Below are 15778 nucleotides of genomic sequence, written 5' to 3' on the forward strand. Positions count from 1 at the left end.
GAGAGCCAAGAGATAAACCCATGCACCTACGGGTACCTTATTTTTGACACAGGAGGCAAGAATAAACAATGGGGCAAAGAAAGCCTCTTCAATAAGTGGTGCTGGGAAAACTGGACAGCTGTGTGCAAAAGAATGAAATTAGAACACTTCTTAACACCAGACACAAAGATTAACTCAAAATGGATTAAACACCTAAATGTAAGACCAGAAACTATAAAACTCATATAGGAAAACATAGGCAGAACACTCAATGACATAAATCAGAGCAAGATCTTCTATGCTGCTAAGTCACTTCAGTCGTGTCCGACTCTGTGCGACCCCATAGACGGCAGCCCACCAGGCTCCCCCGTCCCTGGGACTCTCCAGGCAAGAACACTGGAGTGGGTTGCCGTTTCCTTCTCCAATGCGTGAAAGTGAAAAGTGAAAGTGAAGTCGCTCAGTCATGTCCGACCCTCAGCAACCCCATGGACTGCAGCCTTCCAGGCTCCTCTGTCCATGGGATTTTCTAGGCAAGAGTACTGGAGTGGGGTGCCATTGCCTTCTCCGAGATCTTCTCTGACCCACCTCCTAATGTAATGGAAAAAAAATAACATAAAAAACTTGGAGCTAATTAAACGTAAAAGCTTTTGCACAGCAAAGGAAACTACAAACAAGGTGAAAAGACAACCCTCAGAATGGGAGAAAAATAATAGCAACTGAAACAACTGACAAAGAATTAATTTCCAAAATACACAAGCAGCTCATGCAACTTAATATCAGAAAAACAAACAACCCAATCAAAAGGTGGGGGAAAGACCTAAACATATATTTCTCCAAAGAAGACATACAGATGGTTAACAAACTCATGAAAAGATGCTCAGCATTGCTTATTATTAGAGAAGAGCAAATCAAAACTACAATGAGATACCACCTCACACCAGTCGGAATGGCCATATCAAAAAGTCTACAAACAATAAATGCTGGAAAAAGTGTGGAGAAAAGGAAACCCTCTTGCATTGCTGGTGGGGGTGTAAATTGATATAGCCATTATGGATGGTGGATGGTACAGAGATTCCTTTAAAAACTAGGAATAAAACTAGCATATGACTCAGCAATTTCACTACTAGGCATACATCCTGAGGAAACCAAAACTGAAAAAAGACACATGTACCCCAATGTTCATTGAAGAACTATTTACAATAGCCAGAACATGAAAGCAACCTAGATGTCCATAGACAGATGAATGGACAAAGAGGCTGTGGTATATATGTACAATGAACTACTACTCAACCATAAAAAAGAATGCATATGAGTCCATTCTAATGAGGTGGATGAACCTAGAGCCTATTATACAGAGTGAATTAAGTCAGAAAGAGAAATATAAATATCGTATACTGGTGCATATACATGGAATCTAGAAAGATAGTACTGATGAATTTATGAACAGGGGAGCAATGGAGAAACAGACATAGAAAACAGACGTAAGGACACAGAGGAGAAAGAGGTTGAGACCCATGGAGACAGTAACATGGAAATTTATAATACCATATGTAAAATAGGCAACCAATGGAAATTTGCTATATGACTCAAGGAGCTCAAACAGGGGCTCTGTGACAATCTAGAAAGATGGGATGGGGAGGGAGATGGAAGGGAGGCTTTGGAGGGGGGGGACATGGGTGTACCTATGGCTAATTCTTGTTGATGTATGACCAAAAAAACACAAGATTCTGTAAAGCAAATATCTTTCAATTAAAAACTAAATTGGCAAAAAACAAAATTAAAATAAAACTAATACCTTTGTTCTTCAGGCTCCTACTATGGGTAGGAGACCAGCTGAATTCAGAGGAAATATAACTGTGACTTACACACATATTTTCATTAAAATAATCTGCATTTGAAAGAAGTAACCTGGTGCTAATTTCTGTGTTAAAACCCCATGTAGTCTTACTGAGCTTGCTTTTCTTTATTCTTTTATCCCAATGAAAATGGATCGTCTTACTCTTTGGCATAGTCAATAAAGCAGAAATAGATGTTTTTCTGGAACTCTCTTGCTTCTTCCATGATCCAGCGGATGTTGGCAATTTGGTCTCTGGTTCCTCTGCCTCTTCTAAAACCAGCTTGAACATCAGGAAGTTCACGGTTCACATATTGCTGAAGCCAGGCTTGGAGAATTTTGAGCATTACTTTGCTAGTGTGTGAGATGAGTGCAATTGTGCGGTAGTGTGAGCATTCTTTGGCATTGCATTTCTTTGGGATTGGAATGAAAACTGACCTTTTCCAGTCCTGTGGCCACTGCTGAGTTTTCCAAATTTGCTGGCATATTGAGTGCAGCACTTTCACAACATCATCTGTCAGGATTTGGAGTAGCTCAATTGGAATTCTATCACCTCCACTAGCTTTGTCCATAGTGATGCTTTCTAAGGCCCACTTGACTTCACATTCCAGGATGTCTGACTCTAGGTCAGTGATCACACCATCGTGATTATCTGGGTTGTGAAGATCTTTTTTGTACAGTTCTTCTGTGTATTCTTGCCATCTCTTCTTAATATCTTCTGCTTCTGTTAGGTCCATACCATTTCTGTCCTTGATCGAGCCCATCTTTGCATGAAATGTTCCTTTGGTATCTCTGAATTTCTTGAAGAGATCTCTAGTGTTTCTCATTCTGTTGTTTTCCTTTATTTCTTTGCATTGATCGCTGAAGAAGGCTTTCTTATCTCTCTTGCTATTCTTTGAAACTCTGCATTCAGATGTTTTTATCTTTCCTTTTCTCCTTTGCTTTTCACTTCTCTTTTATTCAAAGCTATTTGTAAGGCCTCCCCAGACAGCCATTTTGGGTTTTTTTGCATTTCTTTTCCATGGGGATGGTCTTGATCCCTGTCTCCCGTACAATGTCATGAATCTCATTCCATACTTCATCAGGCACCCTATCTATCAGATCTAGGCCCTTAAATCTATTTCTCACTTCCACTGTATAATCATAAAGGATTTGATTTAGATCTAACCTGAATGGTGTAGTGGTTTTCCCTACTTTCTTCAATTTAAGTCTGAATTTGGCAAGAAGGAGTTCATGGTCTGAGCCACAGTCAGCTCCTGGTCTTCTTTTTGCTGACTGTATAGAGCTTCTCCATCTTTGGCTGCAAAGAATATAATCAATCTGATTTCGGTGTTGACCATCTGGTGATGTCCATGTATAGAGTCTTCTCTTGTGTTGTTGGAAGAGGGTGTTTGTTATGACCAGTGCATTTTCTTGGCAAAACTCTATTAGTCTTTGCCCTGCTTCATTGTGTATTCCAAGGCCAAATTTGCCTGTTACTCCAGGTGTTTCTTGACTTCCTACATTTGCATTCCAGTCCCCTATAATAAAAAGGACATCTTTTTTGGGTGTTAGTTCTAAAAGGTCTTGTAGGTCTTCATAGAACAGTTCAACTTCAGCTTCATCAGCATTACTGGTTGGGGCATAGACTTGGATTACTGTGATACTGAATGGTTTGCCTCGGAAACGAACAGAGATCATTCTGTCGTTTTTGAGATTGCATCCAAGTACTGCATTTCAGACTCTTTTGTTAACATGATGGCTTCTCCATTTCTTCTGAGGGATTCCTGCCCACAGTAGTAGATATAATGGTTATCTGAGTTAAATTCACCCATTCCAATCCATTTCAGTTCACTGATTCCTGGAATGTCAACATCCACTCTTGCCATCCCTTGTTTGACCACTTCCAGTTTGCCTTGATTCATTGATTAGCTCTAGTAATTTTCTGGTGGAGTCTTTAGGGTTTTCTATGTAGAGGATCATGTCATCTGCAAATAGTGAGAGTTTTACTTCTTGTTTTCCAATTTGGTTTCCTTTTATTTCTTTTTCTGCTCTGATTGCTGTGGCCAAAACTTCCAAAACTATGTTGAATAGTAGTTGTGAGAGTGGGCACCCTTGTCTTGTTCCTGACTTTAGAGGAAATGCTTTCAATTTTTCACCATTGAGGATAATGTTTGCTGTGGGTTTGTCATATATAGCTTTGATTATGTTGAGGTATGTTCCTTCTATTCCTGCTTTCTGGAGAGTTTTGATCATAAATGGATGTTGAATTTTGTCAAAGGCTTTCTCTGCATCTATTGAGATAATCATATGGCTTTTATTTTTCAATTTGTTAATGGGGTATATTACATTGGTTGATTTGCAGATATTGAAGAATCCTTGCATCCCTGGGATAAAGCCCACTTGGTCATGGTGTATGATCTTTTTAATGTGTTGTTGGATTCCGATTGCTAGAATTTTATTAAGGATTTTTGCATCTATGGTCATCAGTGATATTGGCCTGTAGGGTTTGGTTTTTTTTGTTTTTGGTTTTTTGTTTTTTTTTTTTTTTTTGGTGTTTTGGTTTTTTGTTTTTCTGTTTTGTTTTGTTGTTGTTTTTTTTTTTTTTCCTTTTGTGGCATCTTTGTCAGGTTTTGGTATTAGGGTGATGGTGGCCTCATAGAATGAGTTTTGAAGTTTACCTTCCTCTGCAATTTTCTGGAAGAGTTTGAGTAGGATAGGTGTCAGCTCTTCTCTACATTTTTGGTAGAGTTCAGCTGTGAAGCTGTCTGGACCTGGGCTTTTAGTTGCTGGAAGATTTCTGATTACAGTTTCAATTTCCATGCTTGTGATGGGTCTGTTAGTATTTTCTATTTCTTCCTGGTTCAGTTTTGGAAAGTTGTACTTTTCTAAAAATTTGTCATTTCTTCCACATTGTCCATTTTATTGGCATATAATTGCTGATAGTAGTCTCTTATGATCTTTTGTATTTCTGTGTTGTCTGTTGTGATCTCTCCATTTTCATTTCTGATGAGTCTGGCTAATGGTTTGTCAATTTTATTTGTCCTTTCAAAGAACCAGCTTTTGGCTTTGTTGATTTTTGCTATGGTCTCCTTTTTTTCTTTTGCATTTATTTCTGCCCTAATTTTTAAGATGGCTTTCCTTCTACTAACCCTGGGGTTCTTCATTTCTTCCTTTTCTACTTGCTTTAGGTGTAGAGTTATGTTATTTATTTGATTTTTTCTTGTTTCTTGAGGTATGCCTGTATTACTATGAACTTTCCCTTAGCACACTTTTACAGTGTCCCATAGGTTTTGGGTTGTTGTGTTTTCATTTTCATTCGTTTGTATGCATATTTTGATTTCTTTTTTGATCTTTTCTGTGATTTGTTGGTTATTCAGCAACGTGTTTTTCAGCCTCCATATGTTGGAATTTTTAATAGTTTTTCTCCTGTAATTGAGATCTAATCTTACTGCATTGTGGTCAGAAAAGATGCTTGGAATGATTTCAATTGTTTTTTTAATTTATCAAGGCTAGATTTATGGCCCAGGACATGATCTATCCCGGAGAAGGTTCCATGTGCGCTTGAGAAAAAGGTGAAATTCATTGGTTTTGGGTGAAATGTCCTATAGATATCAATTAGGTCTAACTGGTCTATTGTATCATTTAAAGTTTGTGTTTCCTTGTTAATTTTCTGTTTAGTTGATCTATGCATAGGTGTGAGTGGGGTATTAAAGTCTCCCACTATTATTGTGTTATTGTTAATTTACCCTTTCATACTTGTTAGCATTTGTCTTACATGTTGCGGTGCTCCTATGTTGGGTGCATATATATTTATAATTGTTATATATTCTTCTTGGACTGATCCTTTGATCATTATGTAGTGTCCTTCTTTGTCTCTTTTTACAGCCTTTGTTTTAAAGTCTATTTTATCCTGATATGAGTATTGCTACTCCTGCTTTCTTTTGATCTCTATTTGCATTGAATATCTTTTTCCAGCCCTTCACTTTCAGTCTGTATGTGTCCCCTGTTTTGAGGTGGGTCTCTTGTAGACAATATACATAGGGGTCTTGTTTTTGTATCCATTCAGCCAGTCTTTGTCTTTTGGTTGGGGCATTCAACCCATTTATGTTTAAGGTAATTATTGATAAGTATGATCCCGTTGCCATTTACTTTATTGTTTTGGGTTCGAGTTTATACACTGTTTTTGTGTCTCCTGTCTAGAGAATATCCTTTAGTATTTGTTGGAGAGCTGGTTTGGTGGTGCTGAATTCTCTCAGCTTCTGCTTGTCTGTAAAGCTTTTGATTTCTCCTTCATATTTGAATGAGATCCTTGCTGGGTACAGTAATCTGGGCTGTAGGTTATTCTCTTTCATCACTTTAAGTATGTCTTGCCATTCCCTCCTGGCCTGAAGAGTTTCTATTGAAAGATCAGCTGTTATCCTTATGGGAATCCCCTTGTGTGTTATTTGTTGTTTTTCCCTTGCTGCTTTTAATATTTGTTCTTTGTGTTTGATCTTTGTTAATTTGATAAATATGTGTCTTTGGACGTTTCACCTTGGGTTTATCCTGTTTGGGACTCTCTGGGTTTCTTGGACTTGGGTGATTATTTCCTTCCCCATTTTAGGAATGTTTTCAACTATTATCTCCTCAAGTATTTTCTCATGGTCTTTCTTTTTGTCTTCTTCTTCTGGGACCCCTATGATTCGAATGTTGGGGTGTTTAACATTGTCCTGGAGGTCTCTGAGATTGTCCTCATTTCTTTTAATTCGTTTTTCTTTTATCCTCTCTGATTCATTTATTTCTACCATTCTATCTTCTAATTCACTAATCCTATCTTCTGCCTCCATTATTCTACTATTTGTTGCCTCCAGAGTGTTTTTTATCTCATTTATTGCATTATTCATTATATATTGACTCTTTTTTTTTTATTTCTTCTAGGTCCTTGTTAAACCTTTCTTGCATTTTCTCAATCCTTGCCTCCAGGCTATTTATCTGTGATTCCATTTTTATTTCAGGATTTTGGATCATTTTCACTATCATTATTTGGAATTCTTTATCAGGTAGATTCCCTATCTCTTCCTCTTTTGTTTGGTTTGGTGGGCATTTAACCGGTTCCTTTACCTGCTAGGTATTCCTCTGTCTCTTCATCTTGTTTATATTGCTGAGTTTGGGGTGGCCTTTCTGTATTCTGGCAGTTTGTGGAGTTCTCTTTATTATGGAGTTTCCCCGCTGTGGGTGGGGTTGTATCGGTGGCTTGTCAAGGTTTCTTGGTTAGGGAAGCTTGTGTCGGTGTTCTGGTGAGTGGAGCTGGATTTCTTCTCTCTGGAGTGCAATGAAGTGTATAGTAATGAGTTATGAGATGTCAGTGGATTTGGAGTAACTTTGGGCAGCCTGTATATTGAAGCTCAGGGCTGTGTTCCTGTGTTGCTGGAGAATCTGTGTGGTATGTCTTCCTCTGAAACTTGTTGGCCCTTGTGTGGTGCTTGGTTTCAGTGTCGGTATGGAGGCGTTTGATGAGCTCCTATCACTTAATGTTCCCTGGAGTCAGGTGTTCTATGATGTTCTCAGGATTTGGACATAAGCCTCCTGCTTCTGGTTTTCCGTCTTATTTTTACAGTAGTCTCAAGACTTCTCCTTCTATACAGCACAGTTGATAAAACATCTAGGTTAAAATGAAAAGTTTCTCCACAGTGAGGGACACCCAGAGAGGTTCACAGAGTTACATGGAGAAGAGAAGAGGGAGGAGGGAGTTAGAGGTGACCCGAATGAGATGAGGTGGAATCAAAAGAGGAGAGTGCAAGCTAGCCCGTAATCACTTCCTTATGTGTGCTCCATGGTCTGGACCGCTCAGAGATGTTCATGGAGTTACACAGAGAAGAGAAGAGGGAAGAAGGAGACGAGGTGACCAGGAGGATAAAAGGGGGTAATGAAAAGGAGAGACACAGATCCAGCCAGTAATCAGTTCCCTAAGTGTCCTCCACCATCCGGAATACACAGAGATTCAGAGAGCTGGGTAGAGAAGAGAAGGGGGAGGGGGGAGACAGAGGCAACCTAGTGGAGAGAAAGGAGAGTCCAAAGCGGGAGAGAGAAGTCAAGCCAGTAATCTCGCTCCCAAGTAAAAACAGGTACTGAAGATTGGGTTCTTAAAGGTACAAAATTGATAACAAATACAAAAAGCAAAGGTTAAAATTCTAGAGTAGAGGTTGGATTTTCAAAAATAAACTATTGAAGAAAACAAGAAGGAAAAAAAGTCACAAAAGTTATTATATATATATATATTATATATTATATATATATATATTATATATTATATATATATATATAAAGTTTGCTTTACCAGTGCCAGATGCATGTTATGCATGTTGATGTATGGCAAAACCAATACAATATTGTAAAGTAAAAAATAATAATAATAAAATAAAAAAATAATAAAAAAATAAAAAACAGTATTTTTTTGAAAAGTAATAGTAGGTTATAAAAATGTAAATTAAAGGAGTAATAGAGGACTTAAAAAAATTTTTTTAAGTTTAAAAAAAAGAAAAAAGAAAAGAAGAAGAAAAAAGGGAAAAGAAAAGAATGATCATAAAAATATATCTAGGACTTTCTCTGGTGTTGTTGTGGGCAGTGTGGGGTCAGTTCATTTTCAGATAATTTCTTGGTCCTTCTTATATTTCTCAAGATCTATAGGCCCCTTCCTATGTAGTCGGTACTAACTACAGGGTTTTAATCTATTGCACCTGTCACTTCTAAGGCTGTTCCCTCGGTTTTAGCTTCTGTTTGCTGGTCTCTTCAGTGTCTGATTTCCGCCCTGACACAAGGGGGCGGTGGTGGACACTTTTTTAGGCTCACTTGTTCAGTCGTGCTGTGGGGAGGGAGGGACGCTGCAAACAAATAACACTGGCGTGTGCTCGTAGTGTCTCAGCCACACTGGGCCTGCCCCTCCTCACGGCGCGTGTACCCTCCCTGCCCACAATGCTCAGGCTCTAGGTTGCTCTGCCGGGAACCATCCAAGGCCAGCCCTGGGCTGCATGCCCCTCCTAGGTCTAAGCCGCTCAGGTTCAGGCACTCGGGTAGTCCTCAGAGGCGCAGACTCTGCTGGGCCTGCGTTTTGTGCCCTTCCCAGCTCTGAGCAGCTCAGGTGATGAGGTGTTTGGCGAGCACGGTCACTGTGACTTATCACCTCTCCCATGCCTGCCACTCGGTTTTCTGGGTGTACAACCGGCGCACCTTCTCAGGTGGATGACTGTCCAGAACCCCAAGAAGTGTTAGTAAGCAAAGAAGCCTGCTTGCTGTTTGGCAGATAATGTCTCTCTGGGGCTGCAATTGCCCCCTTCTGGCTCTGGCTGCCTGTCAACAGAGGGGGATGGTCTGCAGCCGGCTAGTTCTGTTCTGCCCTTGGTTCTGTGCGCGGGCCTGGCGGTGTCTTAGGGCTTTTCGCGTGGTAGCTATCCCACAGTCTGGTTTGCTAGCCCAAATTAGTTCACTCTGATTACCCTTTGGCGCATTTGGGCCCAATCCTTACTCTAAGCAATGCAGCCCGTGCCTCCCTGCCCTACCCCGCGTTGCTAGTGGTGGGTGCAGGTGCTGTTTCTCCGCTGGGGGAGTTACCATTGGGCTCATAATCTGTGGGGTTTAATTATTTACTTATTTTTCTCCCTATTATGTTGCCGTCTGTGCTTCCAAGGCTCGGCACAGACTCGGCAGCGAGAGTGTTTCCTGGTGTTTGGAAACTTCTCTCTTTTTAAGACTCCCTTCCTGGGACGGAGCTCCATCCCTACCTCTTTTGTCTCTTTTTTTGTCTTTTATATTTTTCCTACCTCCTTTCGAAGACAATGGGCTGCTTTTCTGGGTGCCTGATGTCCTCTGCCAGCATTCAAAAGTTGTTTTGTGGATTTTACTCAGCGTATAAATGTTCTTTTGATGAATTTGTCGGGGAGAAAGTGGTCTTCCCATCCTATTCCTCCGCCATCTTAGGACCGCCCAAATTTGTCTATTTTTATTGGAGGAATATCTCAGTTCAGTTCAGTCGCTCAGTCGTGTCCGACTCTTTGCGACCCCATGAATCGCAGCACGCCAGGCCTCCCTGTCCATCATCAACTTCCGAGCTCCCTGAGACTCACGTCCATCGAGTCAGTCATGCCATCCAGCCATCTCATCCTCTGTAGTCCCCTTCTCCTCCTGCCCTCAGTCCCTCCCATCATCAGAGTCATTTCCAATGAGTCACCTCTTCGCATGAGGTGGCCAAAGTACTGGAGTTTCAGCCTTAGCATCATTCCTTCCAAAGAAATCCTAGGGCTGATCTCCTTCAGAATGGCCTGGTGGGATATCCTTGCAGTCCAAAGGACTCTCAAGAGTCTTCTCCAACACCACCATTCAAAAGCATCAATTCTTCAGCGCTCAGACTTCTTCACAGTCCAACTCTCACATCCATACGTGACCACAGGATAAACCATAGCCATGACTAGATGGACTTTTGTTGGCAAAGCAATGTCTCTACTTTTGAATATGCTATCTAGGTTGGTCATAACTTTCCTTCCAAGGAGTAAGCGTCTTTTAATTTCATGGCTGCAGTCACCATTTGTAGTGACTTTGGAGCCCCCAAAAGTAAAGTCTGGCACTGTTTCCACTGTTTCCTCATCTATTTCCCATGAAGTGATGGGACCAGATGCCATGGTCTTCGTTTTCTGAATGTTGAGCTTTAAGCCAACTTTTTCACTCTCTACTTTCACTTTCATCAAAAGGCTTTTTAGTTTCTCTTCACTTTCTGCCATAAGGGTGGTGTCATCTGCATACCTGAGGTTATGATATTTCTCCCAGCAATCTTGATTCCAGCTTGTGCTTCATCCAGCCCAGCATTTCTCATGATGTACTCTGCATAGAAGTTAAATAAGCATGGTGACAATATATTGCCTTGACGTACTCCTTTTCCTATTTGGAACCAGTCTGTTGTTCCATGTCCAGTTCTAACTGTTACTTCGTGACCTGCATATAAATTTCTCAAGAGGCAGATCAAGTGGTCTGGTATTCCCTTCTCTTTCAGAATTTTCCACAGTTTATTGTGATCCACACAGTCAAAGGCTTTGGCATATTCAATAAAGCAGAAATAGATGTTTTTCTGGAACTTCTTGCTTTTTCGATGATCCAGCGGATGTTGGCAATTTGATCTCTGGTTCCTCTGCCTTTTCTAAAACCAGCTTGAACATCAGAAAGCTCACGGTTCACATATTGCTGAAGCCTGGATTGTAGAATTTTGAGCATTCCTTTACTAGCATGTGACATGAGTGCAGTTATCTGGTACTTTGAGCATTCTTTGGCATTGCCTTTCTTTGGGGTTGGAATGAAAACTGACCTTTTCCAGTCCTGTGGCCACTGCTGAGTTTTCCAAATTTGCTGGCATATTGAGTGCAGCACTCTCACAGAATCATCTTTCAGGATTTGAAAGAGCTCCACTGGAATTCCATCACCTCCACTAGCTTTGTTCGTAGTGATGCTTTCTAAGGCCCACTTGACTTCACATTCCAGGATGTCTGGTTCTAGGTCAGTTATCACACCATCGTGATTATCTGGGTCATGAAGATCTTTTTTGTACAGTTCTTCTGTGTATTCTTGCCATCTTTTCTTAATATCTTCTGCTTCTGTTAGGTCCATACCATTTCTGTCCTTTATCGAGCCCATCATTGCATGAAATATTCCCTTGGTATCTCTAATTTTCTTGAGGAGATCTCTAGTCCTTCCCATTCTGTTGTTTTCCTCTATTTCTTTACATTGATAGCTGAAGAAGGCTTTCTTATCTCTTCTTGCTATTCTTTGGAACTCTGCATTCAGATGTTTATATCTTTCCTTTTCTCCTTTGCTTTTCACTTCTCTTCTTTTCACAGCTATTTGTAAGGCTTCCGCAGACAGCCATTTTGCTTTTTTCCATTTCTTTTCCATGAGGATGGTCTTGATCCCTGTCTCCTGTACAATGTCATGAACCTCATTCCATACTTCATCAGGCACCCTATCTATCAGATCTAGGCCCTTAAATCTATTTCTCACTTCCACTGTATAATCATAAGGGTTTTGACTTAGGTCATACCTGAATGATCTAGTGGTTTTCCCTACTTTCTTCAATTTTAAAGTCTGAATTTGGCAAGAAGGTGTTCATGGTCTGAGCCACAGTCAGCTCCTGGTCTTCTTTTTGCTGACTGTATAGAGCTTCTCCATCTTTGGCTGCAAAGAATATAATCAGTCTGATTTCGGTGTTGACCATCTGGTGATGTCCATGTATAGAGTCTTCTCTTGTGTTGCTGGAAGAGGGTGTTTGTTATGACCAGTGCATTTTCTTGGCAAAACTCTATTAGTCTTTGCCCTGCTTCATTGCGTATTCCAAGGCCAAATTTGCCCGTTACTCCAGATGTTTCTTGACTTCCTACTTTTGCATTCCAGCCCCCTATAATGAAAAGGACATCTTTTTTGGGTGTTAGTTCTAAAAGGTCTTGTAAGTCTTCATAGAACCGTTCAACTTCTGCTCCTTCAGCATTGCTGGTTGGGGCATAGACTTGGTTTACTGTGATATTGAATGGTTTGCCTACAAAACGAACAAAGATCATTCTGTCGTTTTTGAGATTGCATCCAAGTACTGTTTTTCAGACTCTTTTGTTGACCATGATGGCTACTCCATTTCTTCTGAGGGATTCCAGCCTGCAGTAGTAGATATAATGGTCATCTGAGTTCAATTCACCCATTCCAGTCCATTTTATTTTGCTGATTCCTAGAATGTCGACATTCACTCTTGCCATCCCTTGTTTGACCACTTCCAGTTTGCCTTGATTCATGGACCTGACATTCCAGATTCCTATGCAATATTGCTCTTTACAGCATCGGACCTTGCTTCTATCACCAGTCACATCCACAGCTGGGTATTGTTTTTGCTTTGGCTCCATCCCTTCATTCTTTCTGGAGTTATTTCTCCACTGATCTCCAGTAGCATATTGGGCACCTACTGACCCAGGGAGTTCCTCTTTCAGTATCCTCTCATTTTGCCTTTTCATACTGTTCATGGGGTTCTCAAGGCAAGAATACTGAAGTGGTTTCCAGTAATTTTTCTTTAGGCAAAGGCCATTGTTCTACCCACACTGGGTCTTGAGATTTCCATGTAATGGGGTTGGCAGCAAAAACAATGGCCTCCATTATAAATTTGGATACCCCAATCCAGTATGTTGCTGTCTAGGAGTTGGGCAAATTGGCTCAATTATTCCTGTCTGTTGTTTACCTAATCCTTTTGATGGATCATAGGCCATATGGAGCATTTGGGAGGCCACTTTGTCATCAGGGCTAAAAAGCAGCACTCCCATTTGAGATAGAACGTCCCTCCCCCATAGGGTAAGGGGGAGTGAAGGAACTACATAGGGTTGGAAAGTTCCACAGGTATCCTCAAACCGCCAATCTAACATTTTTGCACTCTTAACTACGGCGGGGGCTCTCCCTATTCCCACCAACTCGTTTTCAGTAGTATGTGTTGGCCAGGAGCTGGGCCAGTCCTTCCCAGCAATACAGGAAACATCTGCTGCTGTATCTAATAGTCCCACAATAGACCTGCCACTAGCCAAAATAGTTTTCATAGGGCGTTTCTGAGTAATTTCTGTCACCCAAAAGACCATATCACTGGACCCAAATCCTTTCTCTTGCCTCTCACTGAGTAGCAGTGTGCCCTATGGCAGTTTGATAAGGCAAAAGTAAAAGTTGAGCTATTCTTTGTCCTTGATGAATTTGCATAGTTTTAATTTGGGGTGAAATCATTATCTGAATCTCTCCTGTATAATCTGAATCAATCACTCCAGGGATAACTGTAAGTCCTTGCATGGCTAAAGAGCTTCTGCCTAATGTAATTCCTACCAAACCTGTCGGTAATGGGCCTTTAACCCCTGTAGGGATTTTTACAGTAGGACTATCTGGTGTTAATATTGTTGAGGTGGTGGAACTGAGGTCCAGTCCTGCGCTGCCTGGTGTTGCTCTGATCAGTTCTGTGATGGGACGAAGGGTATGCATGGGTTCAATGTTGTTGCCCCAATCGTTGTCAGGGCCTGAGGCTGGCCCCTCAACCTGTTTCCCGACTGCTGGTCAGGAATTAGCAAGGTTCCGTTTTTATGGAATTTTGATCTGCAGTCCCTTGCCCAGTGATACCCCCTTTGACAACGAGGGCAAGGAGCCTTAGGGAGATTAGGAGTCATAGCCATGGAGGCAGGGTTTGACGGAGAAGAACTAGCTGTTCTTTGGGGGCAGGCGCACATAAAGTGCCCCTCCCAGCCACAAGAAAAGCAGGCTTTGGACAAGCCAGCATTCCAACCTTGATTACTGGAATAATTCTTTGGGTTATTCTTGCCTGTAAGAAAGGATTGAACCGTCTGTTGATAAGAATCTCCTTTTATGGCTGCAGCTATGGCAATGCCCTGCATCATTGCTGGTCCTACATTTGCACATTGCCTGATGAAATCTCCTACTTCCCCAGATTTTTTTAGAGGATGTAGGATGGCCTGGCAGGTAGAGTTAGCATTTTCAAACGCTAGTTGTTTTATCAATATATCAGCTGCCTCATCATTAGGAATTACTCTGCGAACTCCCTCCATAAACCGTGATATAAAGTCCTCATATGGCTCTTCTGGCTTTTGTTTAATGTTTGAAAAGGAAGAGGTTGATTCTTTTCCTTGAAGCAATGATCGCCAGGCCCCAAGGGCACAGGCTGTTACCTGTTCTAGAGTCCTTTTGTCTAAACCCATCTTATCTCCAAGCGTTCCAAATTCACCAGTTCCTATTAACATTTCTTTTACAATATATCTCGGGCCATATTTGCGGTTAGCATCAGCCTGCTTTGGGCCAAGATCTTCATATTCAGTTCTCCAAAGCATATATTGCCCTCCAGATAGACAAGCCTTAGCAACTGTTTTCCGATCATGAGGTGTCATCCATCTGACCACCAAGGCCACTACCAGTGTTATAGTATACGGGGCTGTAGCCCTATATAAGGCACAAGCCTGTTTAAGTTCCTTAAGTAGTTTCATTGAAAGGGGTTCCCAGGAGGGAACCTCTCCCCTATCCGTTTCATCAAACATTACGGGAAAACAAGCCTCATGGTGGGGATCAAATTCATCCTCAGGGCCAGAGAGAACCCTCCTGCGGGGGACTCCTAACGGAGGTCCCTTATCCCCACAAGGAAGGGAGGTATCAGGGTCGGGAGCGTCCCACATTTCTCCTCTCCTGTTCTGGAGATCCTTAAACTGTCTGATGTTTAAACCTTACGGATGGCCTGATTGGGGATGTTTCTCTTAAGCTCTTAGGAGCATCCTCAGCTAAAACAGGCCAATCCTCATCAGAATGGTATCGAGCTGCTGTTTCCTCTAAATCTTCCTCATCTTGAGGAGAAAGCTGGTCTTTCTTTTCATCCCTATTTTCAGTATGACTATCGGTGTCCATGGCAGCTAACATGGTGTTTAATTGTTGATAGCTAAGTATAGCCTCTTCATCTTCACTTTTTTCTTTAACATGTACCTTTTCAGATTCATGAGCTGGATCTAAAGCATCTCTAATCATATTCCACAGAGAAAAGGTGTCAGTAGGGACTTTCTCTGGGCCATGCTGAGTGTAATAAGTTTTTAGCTGTTTCCCTGTTTTTTCCCAGGTATATAGTTTAACACTGCCCTCTTCTGGAAACCAAGGACATTGCTCTTGTACAAAAAAAAGATAGAACATTAGCTTTCTTAACCTTTATTCCTCTTTTGTTTAACTGTTGCAAGATTACTCCTATAAAGAGTTGTCGTACTTTTGACTCATTGTTACCCATGTCAGAAAATTTCTATCTTTTCTACTTCTCCTTCAAAACGATTCCTACTTGCCACTCCTTCTCACCCAACCTATCTTATGCAGGGTGGTCCGCGGCACCCTGAGTGGGGTCCTAGCCATCCGAAAAATTGCACAGTGTGTGGAGGCTTACCTTTGGGAGCCTGGTTCGGGCGCCACTTACCAGGG

General features: G+C 41.3%; 1 protein-coding gene across 1 annotated transcript in view; it reads left to right on the plus strand.

The window, feature by feature from the left end:
• Positions 1 to 13970, plus strand: part of LOC129621824 (adhesion G protein-coupled receptor E2-like) — a 95111-nt gene extending 81141 nt beyond the window's left edge. Inside the window, exon 21 of the mRNA XM_055538751.1 lies at positions 13881 to 13970. Within this exon, the coding sequence (XP_055394726.1) occupies positions 13881 to 13970 (90 nt within the window). The remainder of the gene's footprint in view (positions 1 to 13880) is intronic.
• Positions 13971 to 15778: the final 1808 nt, after the last annotated feature.

The sequence above is a fragment of the Bubalus kerabau genome, chromosome 1 (genome assembly GCF_029407905.1).
Source record: "Bubalus kerabau isolate K-KA32 ecotype Philippines breed swamp buffalo chromosome 1, PCC_UOA_SB_1v2, whole genome shotgun sequence".
NCBI classification, from domain to species: domain Eukaryota; kingdom Metazoa; phylum Chordata; class Mammalia; order Artiodactyla; family Bovidae; genus Bubalus; species Bubalus kerabau.